Here is a 17,146-nt window from a genome sequence, read left to right on the forward strand (position 1 = left end):
AGAGGATGTGGTATAGAGGAAGAAAGGATGACATTTTCCAAGTCTCTTATTTCCTGTTTCTCAATTTATCTCCAAATGTTCCTCATCTTCTGATTTAATTTTTCTTCATTCCCATTTGCCACTACCCATGTCATGCTGTCATCATGCTGTATGTGGTTTAATGCAACATTCTCCAAACTGGATGTCTGGTTTCCAAAATAATGTCCTCCAGTGCCTCTTTTCACCTTTTGTTGCATGAGCCTGATCAGGATAGTTTTTGGTTTCAAAACCCTGGAGTAGTTGCCCATTATATTTGGTATAAATTCTAGATTCCTGAAGTAAAGCAAACAAACAGGTCATTTAGTTCACCAATTAGTCCCTTCCTCATATTTCCAGCATTGTATCTGTTGCCTCTCCTCCTTTATCATTTCTTTTGCCTCTACCTATACCACCCTTTTTCATGTTCCTCAAACACACGAAACTTCCTCTTCAATCTTGGTGTCTGTGATGGCTAATCAGATGTGTAAACTTGACTTGGGTAAGGGATGCCCAGATCGCTGGTAGAACAAATTTCTAGATATATCCATCTACAATGTACTCAGAAAAAATTAGCATTTAAATCACTAGATTAAGTAAAAAAGTTTTGCCCTTATCATTATGGGTGAGCACCATCCACTCCACTGACAGTAAGGACAGGACAGAACGGTGGAAGAAGGATATTCTCTTTCTCTTCTTGAGTGGAGGCATCCATCTGCTTTTACTCTTGGACATTGTAGCCATTGATTCCTGGGCTTTTGTGCTTTGTGACTTACACCAGTGACTCTCCTTATTCTCAGGCCTTTAGACTCTCAACAGTTTCCTTGATTCTTCCTTTTACAGATAGAAGACCCTGGGTTTGTGCGAGCCAATTCCCACAATAAATCTCTCAAATATCTACAGGTCTTAATGGTCTTATTTTTCTGGAGAACCCGAATACAGCCTCATATCAAGTTGTTCCTTCCAGCTGGTAAATTTTTGTTTCTACAGTCCCCAAGCACTACCAATCCTGGGCTAGTTCCCTTTTCTCTTCTGGATCTCAGCTTCCCAAGAAAAATTTTCCTGATTCCTTGAAGCCAGGGAAGTCCTTTTGCTTGTTTGCTCTCCCAAACATAATTGATGTCTCATTTCATGTCATTATCATGGTACTACAATTTTGGTGGTGACTCTCTTCCTATCAAAATATAAAATCCATGTGTATGAGAACCATGCCTATTGTGCAAGTTCTATTTCACTAAAACCCAGTAAACAACCCTGACACTCAGCAGATGCTCATTAAACATATGGTTTTACAGTAAATTCACTATTATGGCCTGATATACCTCTCCAAACCTCTTATCACCTTGGCAATTTTATATTTGTGTGATTTCTAAATAGAAAATATACAAATTCTCCTAACTATAATACCTGGCTCAATTCAGAGGTTACTTTTTCTTGGAATATTTCCTAACATATCCCTTTTGGGTCAGATGCCCCCAATACATGATTCTACAGAAATCATGCATATTTCTGTCACCCTCATACTTTCTATGATATACCTTTTATGTATGTATTTCCTTCACTTGGTTTCAAGGGTAAGAGCTGTGATATTCATCCCTGTATCCCTTACATGTAGAATATAGATATTGGTTTGCATATGGTATATTCTCAATAAATTTTTGTGAACAAAATTGAATTAAATAATGACTGTAGCTGAAACTATAAAAGGATAAACAAAATACAAAGGGAATACTAATGGATGGAATACTTCAGAGAAATACAGAAGACTTTATTCTTGGGTGAGCTCAAGACTATAACAACGGCTGTACCACTTTGGAGTCCTTTCACATTGTAATCTTTGCTTCTGTTGCCTTCTGTTGCGAGTTGGAACCCAGAAACTGTGATGCAAGGAGAGGCTTGAACATCCACATCATTTAGAATTTTATGCCAAACAGTGAAAATTAGTGGCCATAAATTAAAAGGCCACATAAAAATCAGATAATATAAAGCACTAGGGAGAGCAATGCTAAAAGATATAGATGGTATATTTCTCTGCTTCTTCTTAGAAAAGCCAGAGACACTCAGTGAATCCCAGAAAATGGCTTTGATTTCTTCCTACCCATTCTACATGTTATTGTCCTAATACAACTGCCTTTCTAAATATCCCATAGGACATTTGAAAGTCACAGAGATGAGATGGCAGGCTCTGGACTTATCTGAATAAAGACACTGGTGTGAGCTGTGCAAAACCCATGATGCATCTTTCTGTAATGCCACATCAGTCACTTAAGATTCTTCAAATCTATAGTCAAACCACAAGGTCAAGGTGATGTAACAATGCAACCCCATGAATATCTTATATTGTCCAACAAGCAACAGAAAATATATTGCTTCATCTAAGACATTTAAATGCAAATGGGTCAACAATGCAGAATTTTGAGGTTGGGGAGTTCTGCAGAGGCAGACATGAAACTATTATTGCTATGCAAAGAATGACATGAAACACCAAATTTTGCAGAAGCAATGACAATGATAATTCTTGATAAACAAGTCTAAATTAGAAAAATAACATGGGGAAAACTCTCCCATATGCTTGTTAGGAGAACTATCAAAGGCACTATAACAGACAGATACTTTTCTACCATGAAGAATGCAATAGAGAAGAAGTAGGAGTCAATTTCAAATAAAATATCTTAATGGATGAACTGGCCCACAATAGAGTCCCAGAATGGAAATGTAATAGGAATGGATGGTAACTAGATTTATTTGTTATAATTCTAACCCCTATTGATTAACTGATGTGTGATGCTAATAATCCCTCCAAAGAACTCTGTGTTTAGTTATCCTAAATGTAAAGCTCATATTAAATTTCTCTGGTGGCTTAAAATATGATAAAATGGGGCCAGCACTGTGGCACAATAGGTTAAAGCCCTGGTCTGCAATGCCAGCATCCCATATGGGTGCCAGTTTGAGTCCTGGCTGCTCTACTTCCAATCCAGCTCCCTGCTAATGCACCTGGGAAAGCAGCAGAGGATGGCCTAAGTGCTTGGGCCCTTGAAAGAAGCTTCTAGCTCCTGGCTTTGTCTGCCCAGCAGACAACCCAAGTGTCCTTCTAATAGGGGAAGAGCTAAACAAATAATGGTTATATATCTGATGGAATAGACAGCTTGAGGATGTAGCAGTTTGAAGAGCTGTCATCTTGGAGAAAACTGAGAAGAAATGCAATTGGCAGATCATAGTCAAACAACACTAGATGAAAAAATAGTAATGAAAGACCCAAATCATAGAGTAATCTTTACAAAATTCTGTAAGATTACTCACCCAACATGAGTTACTGAGCAATGAAATGGGCTGTCAGAGAAAAGGTGCACTTTACAGTCTCTTGATATTCTCACTCATGAGAACACTTAAGAATTGAAAATATTAGGAAAAACAACTCCAAGCAGGTGGGTGCCTTATCTGAGGGACCTTCAAAACATTCCTGAAAAATGCATGTTATGAAAAAAGTATGCACAGATTTCAAAAGCATTTGCATGAAAATAACCTTATCTTTTAATTCTATTCCCCAGTGGACATTTTGAAGTACCCTCATGTATTTAAGAGTCCTTGCTTAATGTGTGTATATTTAAGAACACTTACCATTGTCTTTACTACTTGAATCAATATAGAAAGAATATAAAGCAATAAAACAGATTCTAAAAAAATAGGGGAAAAAAGAGGAAGAGATTCTTGATGTTGCTCATGAGACAGACGATCCAAATGACTTTGAATCTACTCTTAAATTATGAAATCACAAAAAATTGATATTGCATTCACTGCTTTGAGATGATAAAGTAGAAAATGAGATAGAGTTAGAAAATGAATGAAAAGGGCAACAATTATATTTAAATTGGCAAAACATACAAAGGATTCTCTTTCTGCTGGGCACTACACCAGGAATACAAAACAAATCACAAAATGACTAAGGTTACTTGGAATATATAGGGGAGACAGAGTAATATTACCCTACCCTGCCTTTATAGAGTCTCCCCTTTATGCTTCATGGTAGCCATTGGCTACTTGCTAAAACTTTTGTTCTTCAAGGACCATTCCACATAGTAGACCATTGAAAAAACTTCCTTATTTACCTAGTCTCAGATGAGGCTAAGTTCCAGTTCTGTACCATCATTATACATCCATACATCTCTAAAATGGCATTCACCATCCTTGCCTCATTGCTAGACAGAGCACTTAATTTTACCCCTTGTATCTGCCACTGGTTCTGGAGCTCACTAGATGAAAGAAAAAGTGGATACCATGTGATGAATATAATATTATCAGTATGAACAAAGTGTTTAGCAATGCAGAGGCTGTGATGATAGGTTCTACCCAAGAGATGATGTAAGGCTTTTCAGAAAACACCCTATCTCATCAAGGCAAGGTCTTTTCATGAGTTTCATTAAACCATCTTATTAACAATCTTATGAAATGGATCCTATCCCCATTTTTATAACTAATGAATCTTAATTTCTGACAATCAACTTGCTCAAAGTTAATACCTCTATGAAATACCTTAATATGGCTTTCCATAGGATGCTAAGGAGTTGGATTTTATTCCGTAGGCAATTGGGAGTCATCAAATATCTTAATGATGGAAGTAATATCGTCAGAAATATATATGAATTAACTCTGGTAATAGAAGTGGGAAGTTAATTGAAGGAGAACTGAAGGAGCAGGGCAGAGACTAGAGATCAAGTGATAACTAGTTGATTATCTTAATGGCCTGGGAAGGAGCTCAAAGGGATGAATTAACAGTGGCTCAGAGGATTTGGCCACTGATTACGTGAGTGGTGAGGAAAATGGAGTAATCAACAGGAGACTCTGAGCTGTCTTTATTAGGTAATGGAGTGAGCAGTAGAGGGTGTTTATTTTGAGAAGAAAAATGGGGGAGGAACAAACTGGGAAGATGAAGGGAAAGACAATAGAGTTAAATTTGGACATTTCAAATTTGAGATGTCAGGGGAATATTTGGGCTCATTCATACCATTTAGGGGAATTAAAATAGGGATCTGAGACTTCAGAGAGGTCGAAGATATAAAAGAGAGTTGCTGTTAAGTAGGGCATGGCTAAAACAATGAAGTAAATGAGATTTTACAGACAGCATGCAAAATAAGAACCAAGAGGCCCCATCCCCTGGAGGAATCAGTACTTGAGAAGTGGTCGAAGAAGGAAGTTTGTCACCAGCCTGAGGAAGCGCATGAGAAAGAGGAGAGCCAAGAGGTCATCAGAAAACAGGTGAGCCCCAGGAAGCACAGCTCAGCATCATCCAATTATAAGGCGGAAATGTGAGAATGATAAGAACTGTTATGTGAACATCAGCTTTGTAGCACTAGTGCCACAGCTAATACAAAACCTGGAAGAGTCTGGGGATTCAAATAGTGTAATTTCAGAGACACCAGCAAACAGGCCATCAGACACACTTCGTAAATGCACAGAAAGGGAATCTGGCCAGCTGATGTTTTCTTTGCTAAGAACAGGAAGAGAGACAAAAGAATTTCTCCATGACAAATGGGAGAGCCATATCCTATTGCCTGGCACACAGATGCTGAGAAAATTTTATCAAGTAAATGAGTTAACAGTAAACATATTTGACCTGAACATACTTTTTTATTTATTTATTTTTTATTTTTTGACAGGCAGAGTTAGACAGTGAGAGAGAGAGACACAAGAAAGGTCTTCCTTTTTCAGTTGGTTCACCCCCCAAGTGGCTGCTACGGTTGGCGTGTTGCAGCCGGCGCACTGCGCCGATCCGAAGCCAGGACCTGAACATACTTTGACACATTTTGAAAGAAATTCAGGAAACCTCTTAAAATGGTAGTGACTCCAAGAGGTGCTAGGTTGGATTTTTACGGAGACACATTGGTATTTCAGAAAACCTTGCAATATTTTTATACATATTAATGCTAGTCTACAACCCTGTTATTCTGCTTTTATTATCTTAATAAAACTGACCTAGACATTTCTGATGAAGTAAAACATGTATTTATTCACTTCTAGATACTGATCCAATGCAATGGAAAGCAAAAACTTGCATGTAAACACTGACAGTAGCTTTATGAGTATTTGACAAAACTGCAGACAACCCAAATGTCCTTCTAATAGGGGAAGAGCTAAACAAATAATGGTTATATATCCGATGGAATAGACAGCAAAGAAAGTAAATGGACTGGTGACACATACCACATCTTTGACAAGTCTTAATGCATTTCAGTAAGTGAAAGAAGCCAGATCCCACAATTCCATTTATATGACATTCTGCAAAAGGCAAAACCAAGATATGGCAAACATCAGTGTTTACCAGAGGACAATTGTAATTTGAGGAACTGATAGCAAAGTGGCACCTGGGGGTAATTTTTTGCAATGATGGAAATTTTTTTAACTTTTATTTAATAAATTTAAATTTCCAAAGTATAATTTTTGAATTATAGCGGCTTTTCCCCCCATAACCTCCCTCCCACCAACAACCATCCCATCTCCCGCTCCCTCTCCCATCCCATTCACATCAAGATTCATTTTCAATTATCTTTATATACAGAAGAAGATCAATTTAGTATATACTAGGTAAAGATTTCAACAGTTTGCACCCACACAGACACACAAAGTATAAAGTACTATTTGAGTACTAGTTATGCCATTAATTCACATAGTACAACACATTAAGGACAGAAATCCAACATGAGGAGTAAGTGCACAGTGATTCCTGTTGTTGATTTAACAACTGACACTCTTATTTATGACATCAGTAAGCACCTGAGGCTCTTGTCATGAGTTGCCAAGGCTATGGAAGCCTCTTGAGTTCGGTTCGTCAACTCAGATCGTATTTAGACAAGGCCATAGTCAAAGTGGAAGTTCTCTCCTCCCTTCAGAGAAAGGTACATCCTTCTTTGATGACCTATTCTTTCTGCTGGGATCTCACTCACAGAGATCTTTCATTTAGGTCTTTTTTTTTTTTTTTTTTTTTTTTACTGCCAGAGTGTCTTGGCTTTCCATGCCTGAAATACTCTCATGGGCTCTTCAGCTGGATCCGCATGCCTTAAGGGCTGATTCTGAGGCCAGAGTGCTGTTTAGGACATGTGCCATTCTAGGAGTCTGTTGTGTATCCTGCTTCCCATGTTGGATTGTTCTCTGCTTTTTAATTCTATCAGTTAGTATTAACAGACACTAGACTTGTTTATGTGATCCCTTTGACTCTTAATAATGATGGAACTTTTATGTCTTGATCATGGTGGTAGTTACAGAACTGTGTTTGTTATCAATTGTAGAACTGTACACTAAAATGGCAAAATTTTACTGCAGTTAAATTATAATAATAAGAAGAAAAAGAATACTGGTATGGGAATTAGGAGAACTTGGATCTAGTTTCAGTTATGGTAGCAATTAGCTGTGTAACGATGGACAATCCTCTAATCTTCCTTGTGTTTTGTTGTTCAGATGTGTAAAATAAAATTGGAAAATTTCTCTGTTTTTCTGTTCTACAATACTTCCTTCTTTAAGCAAGGTGGTGGGCCAGATGGCCTATTTCAGTTCAGATGGACTGCTTCAGTAGCTGAAGTATCATTGCAAGGTGACTGGACTAAAATACCCATTCAGTACACACAGTTCTGAAAAGTCTTCCTGGATTAGAAAGTAGTGTTACTAATTTTTGTCATTCCAGAAAATGGGGCTTTGAGAAAGTCCATCTGGTCATACAATTCTCAACTAAAATTTGACACATATATTTGGACAATGTAGAAAAATCCCTTCAGGGAACACTAATGTTTAATGAGCCAAAACTAGCCTTGGTAAATAATCATGCTGTTCTTTTTCCATTTTGTAGGCACGAATTAGAAAGGCATTTAAAGATGGCAGTGTTTATTGCTATCATCTGCCTTATCTTCCAGTTGTGACATTGCTTTCTACTGCCTGAATTTGTCCAACCCTCATAGCTGCTGGTAGTTTTTTGAACTATTCATTTATTTGTAGTCAAAAAGGTCATTGAAAGGGATACCCCAAGAGTAGCTTCCTACTGTAGGGCCCCTGGAGTTGAGGGAAACATTTACAACATAAAGGGAAAATACTAAGAATAAAAATAGCAGTCTTAATGATGACATCAAAAGCATATTTTTGAATTTGTAAAGCAAACTATAATCCAGAAATATTTTTTATTGTGGTAAAAAACAACATTAATTGTGCCATCTTAGCCGTTTTTAACTGTACAATTCAGTAATGTTGACTATATTCAGGTTGCTGTGCAACAACAGTTCTCCATAACTTTTCATGCTGCAAAACAGAAACCCTGTACTCATAAACATTAATTCCTTCTCCCCTAGCCCTTAGCATCTACCTTTTACTTTCTTTTTTTTTTTTTTTTTTTTTGACAGGCAGAGTGGACAGTGAGAGAGAGAGACAGAGAGAGAAAGGTCTTCCTTTTGCCGTTGGTTCACCCTCCAATGGCCGCCGCTGCAGCCGGCGCACCGCGCTGATCCTGGCAGGAGCCAGGAGCCAGGTGCTTTTCCTGGTCTCCCATGGGGTGCAGGGCCCAAGCACCTGGGCCATCCTCCACTGCACTCCCTGGCCATAGCAGAGAGCTGGCCTGGAAGAGGGGCAACCGGGACAGAATCCGGCGCCCCAACCGGGACTAGAACCCGGTGTGCCGGCGCCGCAAGGTGGAGGATTAGCCTATTGAGCCACGGCGCCGGCTCCCTTTTACTTTCTGTTTCTATGATTTGACTACTTCAGATACATCATGCAACATAATGTCCTTGAGGTTCATTCAAGTTGTAGCACGAGATAAGATTTCTTTTTAAAGGCTGAATAATATGCCACGGCATGGCTATACAATGTTTTTTAAAATTCTTTCATCAGATTTGGACATTTGGATTGCTTCTACCTCTTGACTATTGTGACTAATGCTGAAATAAACATTGGTCTACAACCATTTCTTTAAATCCTGCTGAGTACTTTCAAACATATACCCAGAAGTAGGACTGCCAGATGACATAGTAATACTATTTATAATTTTTAACCAACCCCCATGTTGCTTTCCATATTGGCCTCACAATGTTATACTCCTGTTAATAAGGGTTCCAATTTCTCTACATTCTTGCTAACATTTGTCATTTCCCTTCTTTTGATAGTGGCCATTCTAATGGCTGTGAGGCCATTTCTCAGTGTGGCCTTCATTTGCAATTCCTAGTGAGTAGTGATGCTGAACATCTTTTTATAAGCTTCTTGACCACTGTGTATCTTCTTTGGATAATTATCTATTCAAGTCCTTAATTATTAAAATTTATTGTTGTTGTTGAGCTCTAGAAGTTCCTTATACATGCTGGATACCAATCCCTGTCAGATACATAATTTTAAAATATTTTTTTCATCCCATAGATGGTTTCTTCACCATATTGCTTATTTCCTTTGACAAGTAACAGCAATTATTTTTGTAAATAAAGTTTTAGTGCAACATGGCTATGCCTGATTCATTTAAGTAAATGTGTTTGCATGGTAGGGTAGTTGCAACATTTACCATATAGCTCACAAAGACTAAAATACTTGCTATCTTATTCTTTACAAAAAATGTTTACTAATCCCTGTCATACTTTATATGCCACAAACTATTCTCATTAAATCATCATTATGGCATGGGAATTACCAGAGCAGAACAGTGAAGTGTAGTAGGTCAATGCTTGCTGTGAAGTCAGACAGGCCTGTGCTACGCTTTTACCAGTGGTCTTACTTTGAGTGTGTCCCTTAAGCTCTTTGTCCTCACTTTTTCCCATAGGTAAGATGAGGCTTACAAACAGTACTAGCCATTGTAGGGAAGATTTCAGCAGCTGATGTGATAGTAGTGCACACTGTATCTACAATTAACATTAAATACTCACTAGCTAAATGAAAAACAGTCATCATTCAGTGTCGCTGGGGGAGATTTTCTCCTAGGAATAATATTCAATATTAAAGAGCTGAGGATACGCTCATATCCTTGATTATGGATCAGTTTGAATCTCAACATAGCTTGCACCACCTTTTCTCCCTTCTCTCATGAGTCAAGCAGGAAGAATTAGATAAAATAATTTTTCTGGCACCATAGTGTGTCCCAAGAAAAAACTAGAGGTTCCTTGACCTGCCTAACTTTCTAACAGGAACATACAATCAAAACTTTCAGATTGACATCCTGCCTACTCCACAGACAGGAATTAGAAGACCAAACAGCTACACACAGGAGAGAACCATCATAAAGGTACCAAAGAGAGACATGGAAGCAAGGCCAGACACTGATGAGGTAACTTGTAAGTTCAGGTTGTCAGGGGCCATTGTGCATCAGGAAAGCAGAGGCCAGGATTTCAGCTGAAGGACAATATTGGATGCAGATGATGAGCTGTGCCAGGAATTTTTGTCATGGTTCATCAATAGTACTTATAAATTGATATCTTTCCTATGCATCCACCATACTAAACCTTGTAAATGTCTTACAGTGTTTGTCTTTTGGTCAGCAACTAGAAGGAGCAGAGCAAGAAAAAGGAGGGGCAAAGAATTCATTTTCTTTGTGTTCAGGTAACTCACAGCACCTAGAAGGTGCTCTCCTGGTCCATTTGTGTTGATCTTGGCCACAGTCACAGGGTTCCTGGCCAACTGGTGAAGAATAAAAAGCTTAAGATAAGCTTTAAAACAGCAACTTGAAAGTTGGAAAAGGGGCATTAATTACCTACTATGTCATTTCCCCTAGAAGCAATGCTTAGTGAGCTTTCAGGTGTGGGTACCTATTGGAGGTCTGATTACAAACTAATGTAGCTACTTTTGTGTGTGTGCACGTGCATGTCTGTGTTTAACTTTCACATCCAAAAGTGTGATGTTTCCTTTAGAGAAAAACCTTTAGGGCACACTCATCTGTTTCACTTTGGAATTGATTACCAAGTTTGTGGCAGGTTGTTCCGCAAGTTCTCGGTGGGGCAAGACGTCACCCTTTGAGGACAGAGTTTCTCTTTACACACAGCAGCCAAACATTCAGCTACAGATCTTTATATAACTTGAATAATCAGGCACGGTAAAACATGGTGAGTCAAAAGTAAAGCCTAGATAAAACAAATGACCCTACTAAAAACACAGAGAGGATCTAACTATACTTTGTTTTTTAAAGAAGATACATAAAGGACCAGGAGAAAAACAACTCATACATGAAAAGGTGGTCAACATTAGTCATCAGGAAGATGCAAATCAAAGCCACAAAGATACAGACATTCCTTCACACATACTAGAATGCCTGCATGACAGACGCTAGTCTGTGCTGGGGAGAATGTAGAGAAGTCGAAATTCTCATATTCCGCTGGTGGGGATGCAAGATGGTGAAGTGACTTTGGCTTTGGTTAAACACTGAGCTCCCATGTGAGCCAACAATTCCACTCCTACATGAAAATAGCTGCTAATGCAAAAATTTGCACATAGATGTTCAAAGAAGTATTAGTAATAATAGCCATAATTCAGAAAGTATCCAAAGTTCTATCAACTGATAGAGAAATAAAATATGGGATATTCATACAATGGAGTATTATTTAGGCATAAAAAGTTAAACACAGACACCAGCTTACACCATGAGTGAACATTATCTAAGTGACAGCAGCCAGTCACAAAGACTAAATGCTGCAGGATTCCACAGGAAATAGCCAGACTAGGCAAGCAAACAGAAAGGAGATGAACTGTGTCTGTGGTTGGGGTGTTGGGAAGAAATGGGGAGTGATTGGTAATGTGTTCATGGGGTTTCTTCTTGTGCTCTTTATTATGTTTTCAACTGAACATGTTGACAGTTGTACAGCTTTGCAATGATTAAGCTAAAAATCACTGAACTGTATATTTAAGTGGGTAAATTATATGTTATGTGAATTACATCTGGATAAATAAAGATGTTAGAAAACTAAGCCCTGCTACACATTGTATGAGGTTGATTTAAGTATGTAGCTTCTACCACTGCTAACAATACTTAGTGTCATTACATTGAGAGATTTTTATATTTTTGCTCCTTTAATTCTTAGAACACTGCTATTGGTTGAGCAGAACTACTGATCCTTATTTCAGAGATAAAGAAATTGGAGCGGAGAGATTGAGTAATTTTACAAAAGCAGCCCAGGAGTAAGTTGGGACCAGGATTTGAAGTTCAGGCCCATGATAATTTGGTGCTAAAATTTACTCTCCCTTCTTTATGGTTTGTCTAAAAAATTCATTAATTAGCTAATATACTCACACACTTCAAAATACAAATTGACATAAAAAGTATACACCCAAGGACCTGTATTTTGAAACTGACTCCAAAGATAGGTAGGAAACTAACAGGAGAAGTTCAATTTGGAAATAAATCCCTTTCATAGAGAAAGGCATACTTTGAAGATGATAGCCTTCTTTCAACTGTGTAAGTTAGTGAGAATATTTGTTAAATAACAAAGCAATGGTCTGAATGTCACATCTACTTGCAAATCATCTGGTGAAATCCTCATCTCCAAAATGGTGGTATGAGAAGGTGGCCTTTAGTACAAAACTAGGTCATGAAGGCTGAGTCCTCAGGAATGGAATTAGTGGCCTTATGAAAGAGATTCTGGAGAGATCCCTCTCTCCTTCTACCAGATGAGGGTATGATGAAATGAATATTCAGTAAGAATGCCCATGAAAAAATGGTTTCTTACCAGACACTGAATCTGCAGGTGCCTTGGTTTGGGACTTCTTAGGCTCCAGAAATGTGAAAAACAAATTTTTGCTGTTCATAAACTATTCAGTTTGAGGTATTTTGTTATAACAGCACAAATGCTCTAGATAATCAATAAAAAAATTATACTTATACCAAAGGGACTTATACCAAAGCGACAACCCTCCATGGGCCATGGAAAGATGTTAAATTTCTATTTACTGGAAATGTGAATCACACTCTTCAAAGGGGAAGCCCAGAGCTTTTTCAAAAGTTACATAACATTCTGAAATCTCCTTTTGTACTTGCTCAGAACACTGTTTATGCTAATATTCGAGGAGATGAAGAATCACATATTCACTACTAACTCACAAATGGTGAATTTCCTTATGCTATCTATGTTAAGCTAATTGGTTCACCTGAGTAGGATCGAATTCCAATTCTTATGACAGCAAACCTAGACTCAAAATATTTTAGGACTACCCCAGTTGTCTTTAGAAAATCTATTATTTGTCATAAAAACAACTAGTCAATTTTGTTTCCTTTATAAAAAATACCCGTAAGTTCAATAAGTTACAGAATTTCTGAAGGATCTGTGACAAAAATGAATATGAATGTTAATATATAAAGGACAAAAACTAAAAGTTAAAATGAGTGCAGACAAAATATCCAAGAGCTACAGAACAGTGATGTCTTCTAATGGGGATGAGATGAAAGATTTCAAAACACACAGCTTTTCAAAGCTAAAGAAAGTGACAACAACTGAAATGAAAAGGCTGAACTTAGCATTACCTTCCCAGAACACAAACTTATATTTATCTTAATAGACTTAGGTACTATCTCAGGAAAAATCTTATATATTATGCATCTAGGGCAATGAAAGCTGTAGAGGATGATTTTGTAGAGCAAACACACTGTAGGCTGACAATAGCAGAAGCAAAGAGTCAAAGGCACAGGCAATGAGTTCAGGTCTCATTCTGTGTATCGTCACAGTAGGAAAACAAAAGAGCTGAAGGCACATCATAGACTAAACAGAACCCAGCAGAACTACAGTTGTGGTTGAAGCTTTAAAAATGTGCATATGTGTATTTTCTGATTTTAATCATAACATGGATTGGAACATAGAGAAAAACATAAGGAAAATACTTAAAATCACCCCACATCTCACCACCCAGATAGAACTATTATCAAAATACTGGCAAATTTACTTTTAGCCCTCTTTCTGTGTATACATATGAATATACATTTTTCAAAAAATTAGGATTAAGCCATAAATAAAATTTTATACATTGTTTCCCCCCTACTTGTATTCCCTCTTGTGTAATTTCCTATGTTATAATATGTTCTTTGAAGATTTAATTTTAGTAACTACATTATGTTGTATCTTATGAATTTAAGCAAAATTTGATTCTTTCCATCTTACCAAACTCTAGATTATTTTTAATTTTTGCATTTTACAAATACACCGAGATGGACTTTCATATATCTACTTATACCTTAAATGAATATTAAAAGTATATCAGTATGTCACATGGAAATTTAAATCACTCAGTGTACTAGTACCTGCAAATTCACCATAGGAAGTCTCCAAGGATAATATTCAAGTAATGCATATCAAATAAACAACACTATTTTCATATCACTCACAGTCTATATTTATCCATCTGGAGCAATCATCTTACAGATAGTACAATATTTCCTCTAGCTAAATGGACTATTACTGGGTTAATCTAAATGCAATAACACGAAACTTGGCTGACCCAGATTTCTCCAATATCAGTATGCATGCAATTACAATATTTTGCAGATTGGAAAATACCCAAGGCTCTCAAAAACACATATTTTATCATCCTTTCATTTAAAATGATACACAGTACATTAAAAGAAAAAAATGACAATGGAGGTTGACAGCAACTAAATCTTAGGTAGATACTCATATTCAAGTATAACTTAAGGTTTTCTTCACATTCTAGCTTTACTCTGTCACTGCCACAGTTATAAAAATTGTAACTGTTCTCATCATATTGAAGTTAATGATTCCTATAAATGATTATGTATCCTTAATAGTCCAGTTTTAAGTTCTCTATATTTAATTTTTAAAAATTATTTAATTTTGAATAGGGTGAATATAGTTCTTATAATCTCTAAAGTATATTTTTATCAATACATTTATGTATAGATACACACATTTAAAATATTTTTCTTCCATTAGCCAGTGAAAAGCAAAGTCAAACAAAACATATAACACAAAAAAACCCACTTACATCACTGGTCATTTTACTATGGAATCATTCAAATTCCAAGGTGCCCCTCAGAAATGGTAGCTGGATGAAGATAACTAGAGCTGCACTGTACAGCTGTGTAGACTGCACACTACAGAATCTAGGGAGTGGAACTGTCCCCTGAACTATGAGACTGGTACTCTCTGGGGTTAAACAGTGCACAGTTTATACAGCTGGATGTGATGCCTTTTAAGCTAGCTCAGGCAATGCTGTTTGCTCATCCATCGCTTATTGTACATCCTATTCTCCAGTGAGCTATGAAAAAGAAGAAGTGGGGGAGGCACGTGATCTTCATATAGTTTCCTTTTTTTAATGAAAGAAATTCTGCAAAGAAATAATAACAACTCTGGCTCCTCTCCATCATGGTGTCAAGGTTTTCTTTTTCCCTTCACCCTCCCTTCCACCCACCAGGAAGCAACAGGTACCTTGTGTGAGTAACTGCAGGTTTCTGACTTCTTCTCGCACCTTCAGCTGGAGCACCTGCTGTAAGATGTGTTGCCGGAGGTTCTCCTGGCCAATCCCCATTCGCTCAAGCTTTTTGTCAGTGAGTCTCAGCAAGGCTCTCCCTGTAGGTTAAAGAAAAACAATCTGTTTAGGAAGGAATTCTTTCTTCTTCTTAGGTAACTCTGTCATATCAGACGTTTCTGTCTAAACATGGATTCGAGAATAGAGGGTCCTCCATTATCCTTGCTGATGGGAATGGATAATCTAGAGGAAGAAAATCTACATCTGTAAAAGAAAATCCCAATTTTAATTAAATACAGATTCTCAATTGACCCATACATTGGGTACATAAAGTGCAAAATTTTAACCTGAATAATCAGGTTAAGGAATGCAGGTTTCGAAGGTGACAATACTGCTCACTGGGGATGGGTTTGCGGGAGCCCGAGTCTCCGCAGTGTGTCTGGAGAAGCAAATGCTCCATAGGTATACAGCACTCCCTGTGACTTAAGCCAAGATACAATAATACTTCAGTGGAGCATGCACTGGAAGCCCAGTTTTATTTTGCAGGCATCGCTGGAACCCTGGTGTCGGGTGAGAGTTTCGCTTATGGCTGGTGGGAGCTATGACTTGATCTCAATCAGTGGCAAAGGGAAAAGGTTCTGGCAGGGCTGCGGGTGAGAGGAATGAGATGAGCCAGGGCATCTCAAGAGAGAAACACAAGGTGCCTTGGAGTGTGAGTGTCTACGTTGTTCAGACACCCTGGGCTCTGATTAGCACAGCGTGGCCTCCTTTTAATCCTTAGCTTTCCCTAGAGGTCTAAATGTTTCCTACTGTGATTTCTATCAAGTTCTCAAATTTTCCACCACTCTGTGCTTGTCTTGAAATTAAACATATTTCTACTTTGAGGGCTTCACAATAAATAAAGGGGATGACCATTAAATGCCCATAGTATCACCTTCTATTTTCTCCTGACATCGCTCCTTATGACATCTGAAGACCTTTGGTAAGTCTATAGGTACATTATCATTTACTCTTCAGAAACTAAATGCTCTGCATCATAGAAAAAGAAATTCAACAACCAGAAGGTGGGGTTGATGGAGATTTTCATCAAAGGAATAGAAAGCCTCGGAGGCCAGTGAATAAAGAGATAAGTGAATGGAGAGAGCCAATTAGGACCATATCTATGTGGTTTACTCTTCTTATTTCCTCCTCTTCTTTGCTTGTTAAGTTTATCAGTCAGATAAGTTAGGTTACATACTTCAGTGACACCCCCAAAATATCAGTGGCTCATTTGCTTCCAAAGTATTTTGCATGTTGACAGCAAATCTCCCCCATCATGAACATTGCTGGAAGCAAACGTGAACATGAGGAAGTGCTAGAAGATCTCATATCATCAAGGAAATGCTCAGCCTGAGTCATTTATGAATTAATGACAGGATCTAATCATATGTTCTTTCCCACCCACAAAAGGACAATGAACATAGTTCCAATATGTGCCCAGAAGTGGCAGAGAGAGTTAGAAATATTTGAAGGGAAGCAGTGAGAAGAACTGTACTAATAGAGATTGTGGTCCTGGATCAGTGTCTGCTAAAAATGGGAGTTCAGTAATGGGTGAATGTTTGTGGCAGTGGTGGGCAATGGGCTGAAGCTTCAATAGAATGTATATGTGTGGGGAGCAACTGGGAGTAACTCGGACTAGACTAAGTTACTAGAATTAAGACTTATTCTATGCATCTGCTCT

General features: G+C 37.8%; 1 protein-coding gene across 21 annotated transcripts in view; it reads right to left on the reverse strand.

The window, feature by feature from the left end:
- Positions 1 to 17,146, reverse strand: part of SAMD12 (sterile alpha motif domain containing 12) — a 490,839-nt gene that overhangs the window by 182,854 nt on the left and 290,839 nt on the right. For 16 of the 21 annotated variants that reach the window (XR_016235904.1, XR_016235909.1, XR_016235908.1 and 13 more), the window contains exon 4: positions 15,387 to 15,527. Coding sequence is in view for 14 of the 21 variants with exons in the window: in XM_051844780.3 (XP_051700740.1) it covers positions 15,387 to 15,527 (141 nt within the window). In the remaining 7 variants the exon portion in view is untranslated. Of the gene's footprint in view, positions 1 to 5,999; positions 6,289 to 14,790; positions 15,286 to 15,386; positions 15,528 to 17,146 lie in introns of those variants that run through there. The other 5 variants (XM_089335609.1, XM_089335610.1, XM_089335611.1 and 2 more) reach the window with 2 other exon arrangements.

The sequence above is a fragment of the Oryctolagus cuniculus genome, chromosome 6 (assembly GCF_051225735.1).
Source record: "Oryctolagus cuniculus isolate XC-2025 breed Fujian yellow rabbit chromosome 6, ASM5122573v1, whole genome shotgun sequence".
NCBI lineage: Eukaryota > Metazoa > Chordata > Mammalia > Lagomorpha > Leporidae > Oryctolagus > Oryctolagus cuniculus.